Here is a 20536-nt window from a genome sequence, read left to right as displayed (position 1 = left end):
CTCTGATATAAGACATCTCTAGGGCCCCAGGTTGCATCTCTCGCCCCATCTGATACCAGCTGCAGCTGCGGTGGCCATTTCCATGGAAGATACACTCATCTCATGCTGAGGTCTGCTTCTCCTCCTCCTTTTAAAAAGTATTCTTGCGGTTATATCCAATGAAATTCATCCATTCTGAGTTTACACTTCAGTGACTTTTATAGAAAACACAAGTTGCACAAACATCACCACGTTCCAGGTTTAGAACATTTCCATCATTTCAAGCCCATTTACAATCAGTCCTTCCCACCCCCAGCCCCAGGCAATCACTAAGCTGCTTCATACCTCAGTAGACTTGCCTTTTCTGGACATTTTCCTATAAATGTCTGGCTTTTTGGATTAGTATGGTGATTTTGAGATTCATCGGTCAACCAAAGTAAATAATGCAGGAAGCTGCAAATAAGTTTATTTGGAGTTTTAAAAACTACAATTCAGGAGACACAGATTTGGGTAACTCTGAAGGAGAGAAAGAGTCAGGGGCTTATAAAGACGAAGAGCCACCAGGTTGTTAAAAGTTGCCTGGAGAGAATCGTGATTGACTCTGATGTGAGTCAGAAAATATTTGTCTGTAAGGAATCAGGAGTTGTTTTAGAGAAGGTCTGTCAACTGAAGAAAAACACACCACCTAAAAATTGCAAGTTATGTTTTATTTGGCGACCTTACTGAGGAGTACGGCCCGAGAGACAGCCTCTCAGACAGCTTTGCGGAACTGTTCTGAAGAGGTAGTGGAGGAGCCGGGACATATAGGAGTTTGCGCCGGAGGAAAAAAATGCAGTCGAGCATCAAAAGATTACTGCTACTCACAAAATACAGAGATCTCAAGTTAATGATTTTAGTGCTTTTCTATATATGGGAAGATGCAAGAGTCTGGGCTCATTGAAATTACTCCTTAGCTAAGCATCTTAAGTATCTAGGATCAGTACCGTGTTTTTCTCCATCCTGAAGTCCCCACAGGGCGCACCATCGGGGTGTGGCTACAGTTGTTGATGCACTGATGACCGGCAACATTCCTTGTTACTAAAATAGCAGGCAACATTGTTTTGTCTACAGGTCCAAGAAGTAAACAGATTATCCTAAGTAATTTTAGGGTAAGGGTCTGGTAGGTATCTTGAGTTTCCGGCAGGTATTCTGGGCGACTTCATCAGGTCAAAAGATCAGATTCCATCCTGGCTCCATTTTTTTTTTTTTTTTTTTTGGCTGTGCCACGAGGCTTGCAGGATCTTAGTTCCCGGACCAGGGATTGAACCCTTGGCAGTGAAAGCGCGGAGCCCTAACCACTGGACCGCCAGGGAATCCGCCTGGCTCCATTTTCGAGAGCTCTCTTAGCAATACTGACTCCATTTTGATTTTCCTTTCACGCATCCATATTATAGAATGTCAGCAGCTCGTTCCCTTTTGTTGCTGAATAAGGAATCCATTGTGTGGATATACCATATTTTGTCTACCCATTCACCAGCTGATGGACATTTGAGTACTTTCTTGGTTTTGGTCTACTATGCATAAAACTGCTATAAACATTCATATACAAGTCTTTGTGTGGTCATGTTTACATTTCTCTTGGGTATATACCTAGGAGTGGAAATTGTTAGGTCATATAGTAAATTTATGTTTAACTTTTTAAGAAACTTTCAAACTGTTTCCCCGGGGGCTTGCACCCTTTTACATCTTCTTCCCATCCTTGCCCCTGCCCTGAAATGTACCAGGTTCGTTTCTCTACATCTTCTCCAACACTTGTTCTTATCTGTCCTTTTAAATTTTTTTATTAGCCATTCAGTGGGTGTGGTGTGGTGTCTCACTGCGTTTTGATTTGTATTTCTTTAATGACTAATGACGCTGAGCATTCTGTTTCACGTGCTGCTTTGCCATTCAATATTTTCTTTTCAAGCTTCTTTTGCTTTCTGCCCCAGGGCTTTTCTGACCACAGAGAGTGTCCACTTGACCTTCCTACAAGCACAGCTAGAAGTACAAGTGTGAGGATGGAATGCAGTTAATGCCTCTTGGGGCAACCCTCACCTCCTGGGGATGGGAGCGGCTCAGCCGCCACCCCCCGCCACTGTTCAAATGGACTATTATTGGGGGGCATTCGGTATAATTCTTAGACGTGGAATGAGGCCCCAATGCCTACTCTAAAATGCACCCTTCCATCAGTTTTCTCTCCTCCCTGCTTCACTCTCCCAAGTCCCAAGGTCTGCTCTCTGGGGTCACTTTCCAGGACCAAGTCCTTGTCTCCAGCTCTGCTGCCAGGACGGGGTGGAGAGGGAGGAAGCCATGCTGGATGCTTCTGCTCCAGTGCCCAATGATTCTGTGTATTATCCTCCGTTCCTTCGTATTCCTCAGCCCGCCCCCACTCGTGAGAGTCCCATCCAGCGACAGTCCCATCCAGCAAAGGGGAGAGGGACATTCAGCTAATAAAGTGGGCCACAGGAAGGGGGACTGTGGCAGGAGCAACGAGAGCCTGAACTGTTCTGGGGGAGGCCCGAAGTGGGACCCCCTAGAGCGCCAAGGAAGTGGGATTCCTGAAAGGGGCTGCCAACAAGCAGATGCAGTTTCTGTGTGTTTCCTAGAAACTGTTCCTTCTCACACATCCTACTGTCTTACCCTGACTTCCTTCTCCTGCCCTTCCGGCTCTCACGTGTTCACCCACACCACTCTTGTGCCACCTCCCCTCTTCCTCCGGGATCTGAGTCCTCCCATTTTCTAAATCTATCAGCCCCTGCTTAGCCCCTCTTTCTTTCTTGAACAGTGTGGATGAGTATCTTCAATTCCTTCATAGCTTCTCCCATTCTCTAGAAAAATCTAATTCCTAGGTCAATACTGAAATCTATCTATCTTCTCTCTCCTATACCTGGGTGTAATGTTTTGAAAGAGCATTCCCAGGGAATTCAGTGGTGTATCCCCCAGTGGGCCGGTGGAATGCCAGTGAAGAGCCTGGCAGGTATCTGGCTGTGTTAGGGGAACTACTGACTGAAACCACCTGTCCCGGCCAGGCACGATAATAACAATTTGCATGAGTTATCTTACAACAGGAGGTCCTGGTAAGGGACTTGGAACTAACAAGCTACCACCTACCAGAAGAATTCTGGAAAGGTCAAAAAGAGAGAGGAGACAGCAGTCCATATGTCCTACCAACCTCCCAGAATCCATCTTGGTTGAGCGATGCACACGCCAACAGGAAGGACCCTGAGTCAGAATGATTGTCCACAGACAACCCAGAAACGAACCCCATTACCATAAAACCTGAGACTGCGGGCCATGTGGCAGAGCAGTTCTCCCGGGTTCCCTTACCCTGCTGCTCTCCGCCTGGGCACCCCTTCCCAATAACGTCTCTTGCTTTGTCAGCACGTGTGTCTCCTCAGACAATTCATTTCTGAGTGTTAGACAAAAGCCCACTCTAGAGCCCTGGAAGGGGTCTCCCTTCCTGCAACAGGTGCACCAGGGATCAACCATGGCAGAAGTGGTGACAGACCCCTAACATGAGACAACAGAGACCAATGGGCGTGGGCAACCCAATCAAAGCAGCATCTCTGTTGTCTCAGTTAGCTCCCGCTGTGTAACAAATCACAAACGTAAAACAACCCCTGTCTGTTACCTCACAGTTCTCTGCTTGAGGTCTGACAAGGCCAAAAGCAAGGTTTGGGCCAGACAAAGCTCTTATTTGGAGTCTTTAGGGGAGAGCCCACCTCCAAACTCATTCAGGTTGTTGGCTAGATTTGGTCTCTTGCGGTTGTAGGACCGAGGTCCCCATCGCCTTGCGGGCTGTCAGCTCTCTCTGTTCCTTCCCCTCCATTTTCAAGCCAGCTATAGCACGTCAATTCCCCCTTATGCCTCAAATCGTTTTTGCTTCCTTTCTGCCCCAAGACAGAGAAAACTCTCTGCTTTTCAAAGAGCTCAGGTGATTATACTGGGTTCACCCAGGTAGTTCAGGATAATCTTCCTATTTTAAGGTCAATTGTGCTGTATAGTGTAACACAATCAAGGAAGTGATATTTCATCATATCCACAGGTCCCAGGGGTTAGGGTGGAATGTGTTTGCGGGAAGGGCATCTAGAAATCCCTCCTCCAATAGTAGGGCTGCATGGCTAGTCAGGGTCTCAGTTTGGTTTCAAAGGCCGTGGGGGGTGGGTGCAGTCCCTACTTCATACCAGGTGGCAACAGGCAACCAATGATAATCATTCATTTTTTTAAAAAGATTTATTTTTTATTTTTGGCTGCGTCGGGTCTTAGTTGCGGTGCGCGGGCTCTTCCTTGTGGTGCGTGAGTTCCAGAGTGCGCGGGCTCTGTAGTTTGCAGCACGTTGGCTCTAGTTGAGGCGCGCAAGCTCAGTAGTTGTGGCATGCAGGCCTACTTGCCTCGTGGCATATGGGATCTTAGTTCCCTGACCAAGGATTGAACCCGCGTCCCCTGCATCAGAAGGTGGATTCTTTACCACTGAACCACCAGGGAAGTCCCAGTCATTCATTCTTAATCACATATATCCCTCAATGGGGAAGGACTGTCAGAAATATTGAGGAAAGGAAATGTGTAAAAGGATTGAAATTCCTGATAATAAAGCAGCTATTATAATTTGATTGTCCACGTGATTTCTGTCCTCGCAGATAGGTTACACTTGCTATGCACTTGTGCATTCAACTGCTCACTAGAACGTCAATTTGAATATCACTTAGATACTTAAAATCATCATGTCCCAAACTGTGCTCATCATCTTCCCACAACTCCACTCCTTCCAGTTACTCTACTTATGTAACCCCTGTTTTATCCACCCTCAAAGTCTGTGGAGCCAGAGAAAGCAGTTGGCCAGAAGCCACACTGCTGAGCTAGGCATTTGGGACAACACTTTTATTATTATTTTTAACATCTTTATTGGAGTATAATTGCTTTACAGTGTAGTGTTAGTTTCTGCTGTATAACAAAGTGAACCAGCTATATGTATACATATATCCCCATATCCCCTCCCTCTTGCATCTCCCTCCCACCCTCTCTATCCCACCCCTCTAGGTGGTCACAAAGCATCAAGCTGATCTCCCTGTGCTATGCGGCTGCTTCCCACCAGCTATCTGTTTTACATTTGGTAGTGTATATATGTCAATGACACTCTCTCACTTCTTCCCAGCTTACCATTCCCCCTCCCCGTGTCCTCAAGTCCATTCTCTAGGTCTGCGTCTTTATTCCTGTCCTGCCCCTAGGTTCTTCAGAACCTTTTTTTTTTTTTAGATTCCATATGTATGTGTTAGCATACAGTATTTGTTTTTCTCTTTCTGACTTACTTCACTCTGTATGGCAGATTCTAGGTCCATCCACCTCACTACAAATAACTCAATTTCATTTCTTTTTACGGCTGAGTAATATTCCATTGTATATATTTGTCACATCTTCTCTATCCATTCATCTGTCGATGGACACTTAGGTTGCTTCCATGTCCTGGCTATTGTAAATAGTGCTGCAATGAACATTGTGGTACATGACTCTTTTTGAGTTCTGGTTTTCTCAGGGTATATGCCCAGTAGTGGGATTGCTGGGTCATATGGTAGTTCTAATTTTAGATTTTTAAGGACCTCCATACTGTTCTCCATGGTGGCTGTATCAATTTACATTCCCACCAACAGTGCAAGAGGGTTCCCTTTTCTCCACACCCTCTCCAGCATTTATTGTTTGTAGATTTTTTGATGATGGCCATTCTGACCCGTGTGAGGTGAAACCTCATTGTAGTTTTGATTTGCATTTCTCTAATGATTAATGATGTTGAGCATTCTTTCATGTGTTTGTTGGCAATCTGTATATCTTCTTTGGAGAAATGTCTATTTAGGTCTTCTGCCCATTTTCGGGTTGGGTTGTTTGTTTTTTTGTTATTGAGCTGCATGAGCTGCTTGTATAATTTGGAGATTAATCCTTTGTCAGTTGCTTCGTTTGCAAATATTTTCTCCCATTCTGAGGGTTGTCTTTTCATCTTGTTTACGGTTTCCTTTGCTGTGCAAAAGTGGGACAACACTTTTATGAAGGTCATTTCCTTACTTTCTGTAGTTTTACCCCTATGTATACATAATGGGAGGGCCACAAGGAAACTTTCTGGAGTTCTGGAAATTTTTTATATTTGATCTGGGTGTTGACTACATGGTACACATGTAAAAATACATTGAACTTAAGATTTCTGCACTTTACTGTCCTTTATTTGTATTATTATTGTGCCTATTACATCCATATATATTACAAGCGAAACAACACATTGTTACTATTACTTTATATAATTTTACAACCTTTAAAGAAGATGAGAGAAGAATGGAGAGTAAATATATGTATTTAGAGTTTGGTTTTCTCTCTTCTATCTTTTCCCCTTTATATTCACCTTCTACTCTGCAATAACTAAAGTGCAATTTGCCCACACCAGTCACCAGCTAAAAACTTACTTCCAGCCCTTAAAGGCAGCACGCAATGCCTTACACATCCATCCCTCGTGTCTCTCCAGCGTCATTTCCCACCACTCCCTGTCTTACACACCTTCCCTACACACACTGTTTGCTCACCTCCCTGACTTTGCTGAGGCTGTTTCTCATGCCCAATTGCTCTTCCTAGCAACACTCCTCTTCTCCTCCCGTTTTAGTTGGCTCAGGTTGCCATAACAAAATACCATAGACCAGGTGACTTAAACAACAGAAATTTATTTTCTCACTGTTCTGGAAGCTGGAAGTCCAAGATCAAGGTGCCAGTATGGTCGGGTTCTGGTGAGAACTTTATTCCTGGCTTACAGACAGCTGCCTTCTCTCTGTGTCCTTACATGGCAGAGAGAGAGAGAGGGCAAGCTCTCTGGTGTCTCGTCTTATAAGGACACTGATCCCATCATGAGAGCCCCACCCTCATGATCTCATATAAACCTAATTACCTCCCAAAGGCTCCACATCTAAACACCATCGCATAGGAGTTAACACATGAAACTAGAGGGGACAGCATAGCACCTTCTTTACGTGGCTAACTCCTACCTCGTTTTAATTCAACTCAGGCAGCACTTCCTCAGGAAATCCTTGACTAACTACCCCATATCGTCCCACCACCGCACCCTAAGGTGACAAAGTGTGCTTTAATAGAGTCTCGTGTTTACGTCTTTCGTTGCACTGTCTCTTCATTTTGTAGTTACGTTTATGGTCTGTTTCCTCAGTAGACTACGAATTCCTCGGGGGCAAAGTTTCTGTTTGACTCAACTGCGCATTCCCAAACCTTTGCACAGCGCCTGGCAACATGACAGGCAACCAATGATGTTTTTTGAACGAATGCTACAAAAAGTATTTACCTCCTGGATTAGATACAGTCTGGAATCTTCAAGGTTGACATTCGCCCTAAAAATGCGAGGGAATAGACGCAAGCACGAGCAATCTTATAGCCCAATCAGAGTACTTTGCCCTTCCTATAGGGCCTGGGAGAGCGTCGTGGGTACGCTACCTAGTAACCATCGCCGGGGGAGGGAGGTGGGAAGGGCGGAGAGCTAGCTGCTTCGTCCAATCGGGACCCCGTATTCCCGGAGCAATAGCAGCCTCGGGAGCCGCTTACCGAGCCTGGACCGCGCTTCCCATGATGCCCCGCCGCCTCGGGCTAGGCTGCTGCCGTAAAGCGGCTCGCTCGGCGCGACGCAAGTACCAGCTGCGCGCCTCTCCTGGCTCCGCGAGCGCCACCGCGCCCTCTGACCAGGGACAGCTGGTTCCGGGCCGCGCTCCCTCCCCGCCGGGGCGCCCTCCCTTCCGGGGGTCCCGGTCCCCAAGGTGGTCGCGGCTACGGCATCCTCAGGCCAGGCCGCGGGGGGAGTGGGTGGCCCGGAGGCCGTGGCGGGGTCAGCACGGGCCACCGAAAGCAGGGCCATGGAGCCCAGGGAGTCGGGGAAGGTAGGCCTGGAAGGGCCCTGGGGCCGCCCACTCCCCTCCCGTAGATCCCTGATCTGGGCGAGGCGGGCGGTACGGGCGGAGTCCTCGCAGATGAGCCAACCTTGCAGGGAAGGACTCGCCCGCTCGCCCGCCTCTTCCTCGGCACTTGGGCGGCCGACTCCGGGCGAGTCCCGCGCAGCCTTCCGCTCCCTCCCCACGCGGCTGGCCTAGCAGCCCTCCGCCAAGCCGCCGCCCGGTTGACGCTGGGTGGGTGACCCGCTCAGTGTAGTAGTGCGAAAGTGCTTCCTATTTTCCCACACCACCATTGGCGTTTGGAAGAGGCCCAGCGTGTTTTAAGGCTTTGAGGCTGGATCGGACCCCACTGGGAGCCAGGCATAGGGTTCACCGAGAGGCAGGATGAGGGCTTGGCCCTGCCTGGATCCCCCTTCCCAAGAAAGGGCTGAGAAGAAAAAGACAAGGCATCTGGCATATTTCTTGCCGATTTCTGTTTCTAGCTTATCTACTTCGTGGATTTTCTGAGTATTGCTTAGAAGTATATTTCATAAACTTGCTTCAGGCTTTGAACCAGAGGCTGTGAATTGGAAGAAAAGGTGGGGAAAGGTGCTTGAAGGTAGAGTTAAGTGGGTTTGACAGGACTGCTAGAGCTCGGAGTCGGTGTCAGCAAAGACGAGCGTGGTCGCACGTACTTGATTCGGAGACATTGGCAGCCTTTGGGGACCGAGATCTTTCTGGATATTATTTGGTACCAGTTCTTGAGGATTGTTTCTTCTTTGGCACAAAGGGAACCTCCTCAACAAACGTTTTCGAGTGCATACTGAGTCTCTCCTTTAAAAAAAAATTGCTCTTTTAATAAACATTTGTGATCCGTGATTTAAGTTGACAGAGATGCTGGAAGTACATATGAAATGACTACTTTCCTCCAGGAGCTTTCCCGCAGTTTTCACTTCAATAACATGGACAAGCCTGGAAGGGTTGTCCAACAGACAAAAGACAGAAAAGATAGTGAGGTTATTTTGATGCTGTACTTTTTCCTGGAAAGACTGGGAAGGACTCTGAATTACAAAAGTTACTCCTTGCTTAATCATCTCTTCTGTACTCCATCCTCTCCACAAGCTACCGTGATGCATTTTCCAGATGAAACAACCTATAAACAGTCCAAGACAATAAAGCTCAACAGAACCTAACCAGAGAAAGATTGAAGGTGAACTGCATGCCAGCCTCGTGCCAAGCACTTTAGGGGATACCAAAAAAGTAAAGGAAATGGCTCACACCCTCAGGTAATATCCTGAGGTTTAGTTTAGCCTGAACCTGAATTTGGATAGAGGGAGAGCAAAATGCAGTAGAAGAAGGGCTGTACACAATTGGCACTGAAAAGTGGAATTAGTGATTTGAGGTTGATTTCAAGGGATTCTGTTCAGTTGTAGGATTTCTTAGCCTTTGGTGTGAGAAGAGTGAAATACAAATATTTGGGGAGGTGGAGGAGAAATTTTATGTCCTTTTCAGGCCCAACCACTAATTGAAAACAGTGGGGACTGGAAATTTCACCCTTGATTCTAATCGTGATTGTAAGGTGTCTCAAGAGGACACCCTTCCCAGGTACATCAGTTTTTTAACCTAGGGAATGAGGATGTTATCCAAAGATGAAATAAAGTAATTGCAAAACAAACCAGCAGTGCAAGAGGTATTGCAGATGAGTGACAATAACTAAGGCCTGGGTGCAATAGCTGTGCTGTTCTAAAGTTCCATTCTGAATATCACTTTTTTCTCTCAAAGCTGGAAGACTGGGGGTCCACCTGAGGTAGTGGCTTGGTGTATTATTAGAATCTTCCTTAGATGCTATTTTGTGATATTTATTAACTAAAAGCAGTCTTAGCCTATTGGATTAAGTGGGGGGTATCTTGGCTTGCCATTGGCAGAATAATGGATAGAGGACAAAGACCTTTCCCCGTCACTCTAACCCATTATCCTGTTTTATTTTCTTCCCAGCCCTGTCACTATATAAAATTCTCACATTTATTTGTTTGCTGACTTCACTGTCTGCTCTATCCCCAGCTAGACTAGTGGAGCAGTATCTGGCATGTAATAGGTTCTCAGTATTTTCTGAATGAATGACTCAAGATAGCATCTCATACAGGAGCCCTTTTGCTGTAGGTTTGGGTGCTGTGAAGAGCACTGCAGTCTTGACACCTCATGTGCCCTCTGGGAGACTATTGTCGTTGCTGCCAAGTAGGAGTATTTACTGTGTATGTATTTATTGCCTCAACATCCCTGGTTCCTAGCCACCACCGGCACCCCACCCCCCAGTTTTATTATTGCACTTATATCACAGTTGTCTGTCACCTCCTGATGGGTTTTTCTCCTTGACAAATAGAGATAGTGTCTTTTATATCTTAGGATCTCCAAGCACACAGAAACAAGTAGAATATGTTGAATGAAAAAATGAATTAAATGCCTATGAAATATTTTCTGTATAATGTGGTGGTGGGGAAAGGGGTGGTGATGGTGAAGGGGGTTATAAAATACGATGATCAGCATAGGCTTCCTGTGGACCAGGCACCACGAGGGGCATAAAGCCTTCCTTGCTCGGGAGAAGTAGAAGTGCTTGGGCTAGGTGGGCAGGAAGTCCCTTGCGAGAAAGAGATGGAATGTGAGTAGGAACTTGATGAGTGAGTGTGAGGAAGTAGGCAGAGTCAGGGAATGTAAAGACTGGGTGTGAAGAGGGAGGAAAGGTACAAGATAGGTGGAGTGGCTGTAATTTAATCTTTTATTTTTTTTATTTTATTTTTGGCCGCGTCGGGTGTTAGTTGCAGCACACGGAGGATCTTCATTGAGGCATGTGGGATCTTCCGTTGCGGTGCACCGACTTCTCTCTAGTTGTGGCACGTGGGCTCCAGAGCGTGTGGGCTCTAGTTTTTGGCACACAGGCTCTCTGGTTGAGGCGCGCCAGCTCAGTAGTTGTGGCACGCTATCTTAGTTGCCCCTTGGCATGTGGAATCTTAACGTGCCGACCAGGGATCGAACCTGCGTCCCCTGCATTGGAAAGCGGATTCTTTACCACTGGACCACCAGGGAAGTGTCCGAGTGATTGCAATTATACTAATCTGGCTGTAGTAGAGATTCCAGGTGGGGCAATACCTAGAGCTGAGGTTAGGAAGGTAAGTTAGGTTCAGATCCAGGGGACTTGGTGCTGGGCTGAGAGCTCGGAGCTCTGCCTTATAGACAGTGGGAATCAGTAAAGTTGAACATCCAGAGATAGTCCTTGCTTTCTATGTAAGAAGTTCCTCTTATTCAAGCAGATTTGTGTTTCCTTTACATTGCAGTCGTCTGAAGGCTCTTGCCATAATACTCGTTAAAAGAGAGGTTCAAGGCCTAGCGTAGTTACTCGTTGGGAAGACAGTTCTTCATTATCTAAACATTCAGCCCTGGCCATACTCTTCATCCTTGTGGCTCTCATAAAGTGATGGGTCTGTTGGCTTTCATTATGCCCACCTGTTCCCTCAGGAAGACAGGGTGGGTGGGAATGAATAGGGAACCCTGCTTGCCCTTGGTCACAAACTCTAACCTGCCCTGATCGGAACAGCTTGCCCTGTAGTCCTGGTATACAGTCATCCTGCTAGGATCTGCCTTCAGTATAATCTCGAGGGTTTTCTTCCCCGCTCCCCACAATGGCTCTCCTTAGGCCATATGTTGTGTGTACCTCTTTCCTGTCCACCCGCCTGCTCTTAGTGGAGCCCATCCTGCAGCAGGTTTTTGCAATTATAATCATATTTTGCTTTGGAAGACACTCTGAGAGCAAATAGTTATTTAAAATACACATTGGCAGTACAATTCCATGTTTGTTTTTTTTTTTTTTTTTTTTTTTTTTTTTTTTTTTTTTTTTTTTGCGGTACGCGGGCCTCTCACTGCTGTGGCCTCTCCCGTTGCGAAGCACAGGCTCCGGACGCGCAGGCTCAGCGGCCACGGCTCACGGGCCCAGCCGCTCCGCGGCATGTGGGATCCTCCTGCACCGGGGCACGAACCCGTGTCCCCTGCATCGGCAGGCGGACTCTCAACCACTGCGCCACCAGGGAAGCCCCCCATGTTTGTTTTTAAGACTGTTCATTTATACATATTCATAGACAAAAGACTGGAAGGTTACATACCAAATGTCAATAGTAGTTGTTTTTCAGTAAGGAGATTGGGGGTGATCTTAAAACATCTTTTCTGCTTATTGTCTAAATTTTCTGCAGTAAACATATATTGACTCATAAGAAAAATACTCAACTTACTTTAAAATATACAAATCAATAGTGACTGATAAGAATTATCTGTACTGTTTTTCTCAAGAAGCTTCTATGTTGAAGTTGATATTTCACGTGCTTTAAGTTTGAGTATAAAATTACAGGCGATTTTAAACAAATGTACTAGAACTTGTTACAAATGGAAGTGACTGTGTCCCCTCCAGAGTTGTCACTTTGGAAGGACTTAGACTTACTCCAAGGATACTATTTCCCAAAATATTATTTTGGGGGGTTCGGGGATTTCCTTTTTTTTTGCAGTACGCAGGCCTCTCACTGCTGTGGCCTCTCCCGTTGCAGAGCACAGGCTCCAGCCGCTCTGTGGCATGTGGGATCTTCCCGGACCAGGGCACGGACCCGTGTCCCCTGCATCGGCAGGTGGACTCTCTACCACTGCGCCACCAGGGAAGCCCGGGGATTTCCTTTTTGTTGATAGTTTTATTTATTTTTTAATTTCTTTGACTAGCTGATAAATGTTGGTGGTATGAAATTTAAAAGGGTAAACAGCAACAGATTCTGTTTTCCGATTATTTCTTTTATAACCGCTTTTTTCATGGCTGCAATATCTTACCTCTGAGGCTATTGATGATAGTTTTGTTTTTTAAAGGTTTTTTGCTCCATGCCCCACTTCCATTTCCTCAGTTCCTCCTCACCCTCTCTCATTTCCTGTCTGTTTTGATCTCTATCAGACCTGTTAGAGCCTTTCCTCAGATGTCTGGTAGTCCAGTTGTTTGCTGACGCTTAACAGTGGAAAAGCAGAATTCTAACTGGACGCTCTGAGCACGTGGAAGGGAGGGACTTGCCAACTTGGAGCCTGTGTAGGGGATCTGGGCAGGCATTTGTTCCGAACGGCTTCCCCCAAATTCTTATTATTTTAAGCTCACTGCGTTCACTCCCAGGCCAGAGGTTCCTGGGGCTGCCAGATCCTGAGTCTTTTGAGGATTTAGCAAATGTAAATTGGGTTGTTTCTCCATTTGCCCACTGCTGGCTGAGGGTATGATTTTCTTGGATCTGCTCAGTTATTACTTTTTCATCTGCTTTTCAGTTAACAAAATTGTATTGCTATTGTCCCTTTGTTGTGTTGTCCATCCCAGAGGGTGTTTTTTTTTTTTAACAATTTTTAAAAACATTTATTTATTTATTTATTTGCATTGGGTCTTAGTTGCGGCACGCAGGATCTTTCGCTGTGGTGTATGGGCTCTTCGTTGCGGTGCGTGGTTGTGGTGTGCAGGCTCAGTAGTTGTAGCTCACGGGCTTAGTTGCTGCGCGGCATGTGGGATCTTAGCTCCCTGATCAGGGATCAAACCGGCGTTCCCTGCATTGCCAGACAGATTCTCAACCAGTGGACCATCAGGGAAGTCCTTAGAGGGTGTTTTGTTTGGAGTTTTTTTCGGGGGGAGAGTGTCTTTTTAAACTCACAGGAGGAAGCAAAATTCAGTGTACGTGTTCAATCTGCCATCTTAATCCAGAACTTCCTGAAACGTTTTCTGAATTTCCTCGCCCTTTTTTGGTGGAACAGAGAGAGCTCCTTTATAAGCCCCATGGAATACAGTTCTCAGCTCTAAAGCTTTGCCTATCTTGATAACTGACCACATTCACAGACATAGTTCTCAGTGACGGTTGACTACTTCCAGAAATCAGATACCTCTTCCTAAGTGAGGATTTACCACGTTGAAGATTTTGCAAAAGAAGTGCTGTTGGTTGTTGCTGACGCACTGGCTGAGAAGTAATGGATCCCGCGCGAAGGCTGGTGAGGGGTGTGCAGGGGGACGCGTGCGAGAGTCCAGAGCTGGCCTTCGTTATGGCACTTCTGTTGCCGTGTGTGGCTGTTCCTAGAAGAATGGGTCTTATTCCCGCTGTGACTTGCACCCAGGGGGTGAGAGTAATGCGGTATACGTCTTGTATGTGGATTGATAACGCCCCCTCCCCCAGTCTGATCTGTTCCCAGAGCAGGGGTGTCCTCAGGTGGCTGTGAGCTCAGGTGTGGAAGATGAAGGAAGAAGTTGGCGCTTAGCTGGTGTCATTTTTCCTTGCAGGCTCCTGTGACGTTTGATGACATCACGGTGTATTTGCTTCAGGAGGAGTGGACGCTGCTGAGCCAGCAGCAGGAGGAGATCTGTGGTTCTGATGAGCTGGTGGCACCACTGGGTATGGGCTCCTGTTCACTTCCCCACTGCCTGAATCTAGGTCAGCATTCCCAACCATGTCCGACTATGACATACTTGAGAACTTTCTGGAATCCGCCCATTTTTTTCCAGTCATCTTTATACTGTTTATCCACTCAGTCCCATATCTGACTTAACTGCACGCGGACTCACACCTCACCCTTTCTCTTTTCCACTTAAATTAGCCAAGAGAAGTGGGGAGATTGGGCGTGTCAACGCTAGACCTGGATGCTTCAGAATATCCCAGCGTGCCAGAAGGGAAGCCCCACCTGTGGACTGTGGCACTGCAGGGTGGATTTTGTTTCAGTGCCCAGAGGACATCGGAGGTGGTGGGGTGGTGGTGGAACGAGCATCAGATCTGCAGCCTGGAAATCTGGTCTCCGTCCCAGCTCTGCCACATGGTACTGACCAAGCCCATTAGCCTTTTCAGGCCTTGGCTTCTTTCTTCACAGGCTTGTCATAGAGGTTCAATGAAATAAAACAGCTTGAAACTTAGTGCCCATGTAGGTAGTTTTCATCTTTTCTATTTTCTGAATGTCCTTTCTCTGCTTCTATGGGTAGACTTCCTAGACCATGGACAGAGAGGAATGTATTTCATCATGCGTACATGCGCACGTACTCTTTTCGGATTTCAATTTGATGGCCATGCGCCATGCTTTTCTCTGCTTCTTTTCTTCTTGACCCCTCAGGGTTCTGGGGGCAACAGTCTCAGCTCTCTGTGGATGGAGGGGTTGTGGTCTTACTGTCTACTAAAAATGGTTTGAAAACCAATGATTCTTTTTTTTTTTTTTTTGCGGTACGCAGGCCTCTCACTGCTGTGGCCTCTCCCGTTGCGGAGCACAGGCTCCAGACACACAGGCCCAGCGGCCGTGGCTCACGGGCCTAGCCGCTCCGCGGCATGTGGGATCCTCCCAGACCAGGGCACGAACCCATGTCCCCTGCATCGGCAGGCGGACTCTCAACCACTGCGCCACCAGGGAAGCCCCCAATGATTCTTTTAAACCAGAAGTTGCAAAGTAGCAGCTGTGGGCCAGATTTGGCCTACACCTTTTTTTTTCTTTCTTTCTTTCATCTCTTTTCTTTGGCTTTAAAATATTTAAATAAGTTGTCAATATTTCGCCATGGGGGGGGTTTTCATATAGAAATATGATTTCTGGCTTCTGTTGGAAACTGGGATGGTCTAGAGGCCATGCTGACCCTGTATTCAGCTGGCGGCCCCTCCCGGACTTGAATAGCTACCCCACACCTGGGTTCAAATCCACAGCTTCCCACATCCTGCCTGGTTTCCTCAGAGTATTGTCTGGTCCCGCTCCGCATTTGAGTTTGAGCCTCTGTTCTGGACCAATAGTTTTCATACCTTCTTAGCCTGTGTGACCTGGATCCGACCTCACAGTGCATCTCTCTGTTCCTGACTCAGGACCAACTATTGCCAACCCAGAGCTGTTCTATAAATTTGAGCGAGGGCCAGAGCAGTGGCTAGCCAATGTCCAGGGCCAGAGGAGTCTCTTGAGCCTCCACCGAGGTGAGTGCGGACCTGCCCCCGGGAGGAGGGGTCCTTAGCTGGAGGGAGGGAGCAGGAAGCTGGGTCCCAAGGCTCCAGTCTCATCCTCTGCCTCTCCCTGTTCCCTACCAATTACACACGAATGCTGTTCTTCCCCCAACTGTCACCCCGTCTAAGATATACACACCTCCCCCAATGTTGTTCTCCAAACTCTCATCTCCCTTTATTTTATTTCTACCTGAGAGTAGATGTTTACGAATAATTATATATTCTAAGTTCCATGGAGGCATGACTTGGTCTTACTTACTACTGTAGTCCCAGTACCAAGAACAAGGCCTGGCACGTGGTTGCGTAGTAGACAATCATGGAATGAATGGGTGAATAAACAGATGGCTGCTAAGTCCTGGGGACTGATGTTTGCTTTCCTCCTTTGATAAGCATGTCCTGTGCAGGGATTGGCTTGCCCAGAGCCAGGCCAGATGGCCTCTGTCATTGTGTAAGATGAGCGCGTTAACCCAGCCCCTTCTACAGGAGAAAAGGGAGGTGGAACGAGTTCCCCGACGGATCGAATTGTGGACGTTTGCTCTCCCATGTGATTTATCTCAGATGGACCACAAGGAGCCCTAGACTTCACAGATACTAATTTGTTTCGGTTTGTTTCTGCTGTGCTTGGCTCTTAACTTTGAGCCCATTGACTCTTTACTCGTAGCTTTGTGCTTCCGGGGTTGGCTACAGTTTCGTAGACTGACTGGTCCATTGGCCGGGAGAAAGTACTGTTGAGTCCTTGCCCACTGGGCATCTGAACTTGTTGGTGCATAATAAATGGCTCCAGAGGAGTTAGAGTTGTCTAAGCTGCATTTCAACCAAGGAGTGAATAAAGAAACTGCTGGTTTAGCTTAAAGAAGAAAAGTCTTAGTGATGTCATGGGATTTTTCACTTCTTGGAAGGGTTGTGGTGTGGGAGAGGGCTGAAGTAGCACTCCTGAGGGGAAGGTACTCAAAGATGGATTGCAGCTCAAGGAAGACTCTGGGGACCAAACTGTCTGCCCGGAAGGTAGATTGCTCTCTTGCTCTAAAGGTACGTGAGCAAAGTGCAGACGCCTGTCTGGCAGGGGTACCAAGGAGGGGGGTTCCTGCCAAGTGTGCAGTGGCAGTGTTTGCTTTAATTACCTTTTTAACCCTACCTTCTCTTAGTTCGGTGTTCTTATCCATAAATAAGTCTGCTCTCCTGAAGACTGTGCCACTGTTTTAGGTTGCAGAGATCTCTTTTTTGCCAGGTATATCTGTCCTTTCTATTAAAAAAAAAACTGTTTTCTTAAAGCCCATTTGGTTTCTTCTGGGTTAGGCAAGGTGGACCTGGGGGTTGGGGGCCGGAGAGAAGAGAACACGGGTGCAGGCTGTCACGTTGTGGGTGTGGTTGCAGCTTCGATAGTCCATGGTCTAAGCACCTCTGTGAGTTGCAGTGACTCGACCTATAGGATTTCAGAGAAAATTCCATGTGTTTCTTTTTTCTAAAGGAAAAAACAAGATGGGCTTCATGGAAGAAATGGACATGCAAGGTCCCGCCAGAGAAGCTGGACTCTACCTGCCTCCTCAGAAGAAAGCCTGTCCTTCCCATTGCAGCTCAGAGGGTGGCAGCCTCCAGGGAGACTGCACAGGAAGAAGCAGAAAACCATTGAGACCCCGGTCCATCCAGAAGGCGTGGTTTGCGCAGTTCCCGTGGTTGGTCATGAATGAGGAGCGGACGGCTCTCTTTTGCTCGGCTTGCCGGGAGTACCCATCCGTCAGAGACAAACGGTCAAGGTTAATAGAAGGTTACACAGGACCATTCAAGGTGGAGACTCTCAAATACCACGCCAAGAGCAAGGCCCATGTGCTCTGTGTCAAGGCCTTGGCAGCTCGGGACCCCAGCTGGGCAGCCCGTTTCCGGAGCATCCACGATGTGTCTAGAGAGGTACTGGCCAGTCCGGGACACCTCTGCACTGCAGATTATCCCATATGTTACCCCCCAGGGCCTCAGGGGATCTATGATAACATGGTCCAGCTCCTGCCCAGCTCAAGAGCTGCACTGGAGGACCCTGGAGGGAGTGGAGCAATTCCTGCATTGTACCTAGACTGCATTCCTGATTTCAGGCAAAAAGAAATTGCTGATGACATCCGCAGCTCCTCAGACTTTAACATTTTGTGTAATGACTCACCTGAACCCCGTGGCCAGGTAATATGTTTATAATGATTGCTCAAGGGGAAGGATTCTGTATAATGTTACCGTAGCTGACATGCTTGTAATGTGCTGGGTGTTGTTTTAAGTGCTTTGCGTGTATTAATTATCTCCTTTATTTGTGACAGCAGCCCTACTCTCATCATCTCCTTTTGGCAGATGACAGAACATAATTAGTGGACCAGAATATTCTAACTTCTCATATAAAGAGAACACCTAAATTCAGAACAGTAATCTTTATCCAGAATCCAGAACGACCACAGAACTCAAGAAATAATCCACAGCCACAAAACAGCCACAGAGCTCTTAAATAATCAATGTAAACAGATTTTTTAACGTTAACTTCAAAATCATGTAGCACTTTTAAACACTGCAAAGTTTCTTCAGACGTGTCCTTTTATGTAGTGTTTTTAATGCTGCTATGAGGTGGGTGGAGCAAACCTAGTTAAACTCATCTTGTTGGGGAACAACTGAGACTTAGGGGGGAGTGACGTAGGCAGAGAACAAGGGCTCTTGCGGCAGTGACCTCCCCTCAGAGCCCTTGACCGCCAGCCCAGTGCTTTCCTTCTACTCCCTGCAGCACTGGTGGGCCCTCAGAGACTCTAGTTCTCACCTCAGGTTTATTTTGTAAAATAAAATAGGTTTATTTTCTAATTCTTTGGAAAATTGTCCTGCAAAGAAACTGTATTAATTGGAATCCTTGAGTAACCAGATCTGGCCCCTTTTCTCACCTCTTCCATGTAAGCGGGATTTTGCTACAAATCACTTTGAGCAACCCCTCTAGTATTCCGATGAGAAGAGCTCAGACGTTCCGCGTGCCTAACATCATACGTAAAGTTAGTAAGCTCGAATTTTTATGGAATCCAGAAAAGTGACAAAGCTCATTTCCCTTCATGTTCATGTTCCTTCTAGTTTTTAGTATTCGAAGCTAATAAACAGGTCTAACCTTTTACAATCTGAATTCCTTTAGCAGTAAAGTGTGTGTTAACCTAGTCACTGAATATGAGCATCTTTAGTTCTTTTTCACTGCTTCTTCCTTCCCATCCTGGTGGGGAACCTTAGCAGGGGCTGCTAGAGGCAGCTGGCTACCTTTGCAGTCGTAGATGAGTAGAAGGTGCCTCTTGGGGCTGTAAAGGACAGGGTGCAGCCATGAGGTTCTGCAAGACCCCTGTTCCTCAGTGCATTTTCCTTTCCTTCCAGGAAAGAAGAGGAAGGATCATCCCTTCCTTCTAGAATAACACTGAGGTTCGTTTGGTTTTTTACCTGCTAATTCTGGGCCACACACATTTGCTTCTTTGACTTTTGGTGGATAAATGAATTCCTCAGAGTGCATCGGGGCCTCTTGGCAGGCTTCCCAGGAGAAAAATGCCTTGAGCAGGACCCCGGAAGGATCACGCTGGGTGTCTGACGTGAGAGGAGTATTGAGTGACTGCTACTCTTTGTTGCAGGATCCTTCTGAAGAGGGGCTGTTTGAGGAGGTTCCCGTGGTGTTTGAGGATGTGGCGGTGTATTTCACCCGGGAGGAGTGGGGCACGCTAGACAAGCGGCAGAAGGAGCTGTACAGAGACGTGATGCGGATGAATTATGAGCTGTTGGCATCCCTGGGTAAAGATCCGTGTAGACCTTTGTTTGCCACCTTCACTTGACGTGGGGACCCACGAGGGCAGCAGTGGCTTGTAGTCGTGTTCCCATTTCTGCCCTCTCACTGTGCATAGGCAGAGTGCTTATATCTCTGCGTCTCAGAACTCTCCCTGCTTTGGGGTACTGTGCTTTATCTCCTCTTCATCCACACACCCATCATCCATCTTCCACCAAACATTATTGAGTACCTACTACGTGCTGGATGGACGTGAACGAGTCACGGTCTCTGCTTTCAAGGGGCTGGCAGGTTTGTGGGAGAGACAGACACTATAATAAGAAACTATGCAACAACACCAGCTCCATTAGAGATTCAGGAAGAGTGTCCTGGGGCTGCTGAAAAGATTGACTTAATTTGGCCAGGCATCCGAGGGAGGGATAAGGGCTGTCTTTACAGAGTATGAAATATTTTAACTGAGTTGAAAGCCAGGTGCACAGGGACGGGCATCTAGACATGTCAGAGGTGGGGACAGCGTGAGCAAAGGCAGGGAGGCGAGAAAGGGCCTCCGGGAGGATTCCTGGATTCCGCCCTCTACTTTGTGCTGGGGCTGCTTCATCAGGGGCCAGCATGGTGGGCGGTCTCGGCCTGGGCGTCACTAGGTTATAGGCACTGGAGAATGAAGAACAGCACGTGCTGTTCATTACTTTCCCAGAAGAGGCTCCTCTCCTGTATCTGCTTCTTGTTCTTGTCTTTGCCTCCTTTTTCCATCAGACACCCAGGATTTTCATGTGGCACCAAAAAGACAACTTTTCATCTTATGCAGCTGTTATTTACTATTTTTTTACTAGCGTATATTGTAACAGAAACCTTGCAGAACAGGCTGCTGTACATAA

The 20536-nt window shown here is 47.1% G+C and overlaps 1 protein-coding gene across 5 annotated transcripts in view; it reads left to right on the top strand.

The window, feature by feature from the left end:
* The first annotated feature begins 7660 nt into the window (after positions 1–7660).
* ZNF862 (zinc finger protein 862) overlaps positions 7661–20536 on the top strand; it is a 33343-nt gene continuing 20467 nt past the window's right edge. Inside the window, exons 1-6 of one of the 5 annotated variants that reach the window (XM_032642825.1) lie at positions 7661–7904; positions 14218–14329; positions 14532–14747; positions 15764–15868; positions 17364–18061; positions 19513–19669. In XM_032642825.1, the coding sequence (XP_032498716.1) occupies positions 7881–7904; positions 14218–14329; positions 14532–14747; positions 15764–15868; positions 17364–18061; positions 19513–19669 (1312 nt within the window). In that variant the 5' untranslated portion in view covers positions 7661–7880. Of the gene's footprint in view, positions 7905–14217; positions 14369–14531; positions 14748–15763; positions 15869–17363; positions 18062–19512; positions 19670–20536 lie in introns of all 5 variants that reach the window. The other 4 variants (XM_032642826.1, XM_032642828.1, XM_032642827.1 and 1 more) reach the window with 4 other exon arrangements.

This window comes from Phocoena sinus, chromosome 9, assembly GCF_008692025.1.
Source record: "Phocoena sinus isolate mPhoSin1 chromosome 9, mPhoSin1.pri, whole genome shotgun sequence".
Lineage (NCBI taxonomy): Eukaryota > Metazoa > Chordata > Mammalia > Artiodactyla > Phocoenidae > Phocoena > Phocoena sinus.
Note: the sequence above shows the minus strand (reverse complement) of the source record. Positions and strands in the feature narration are given on the sequence as shown.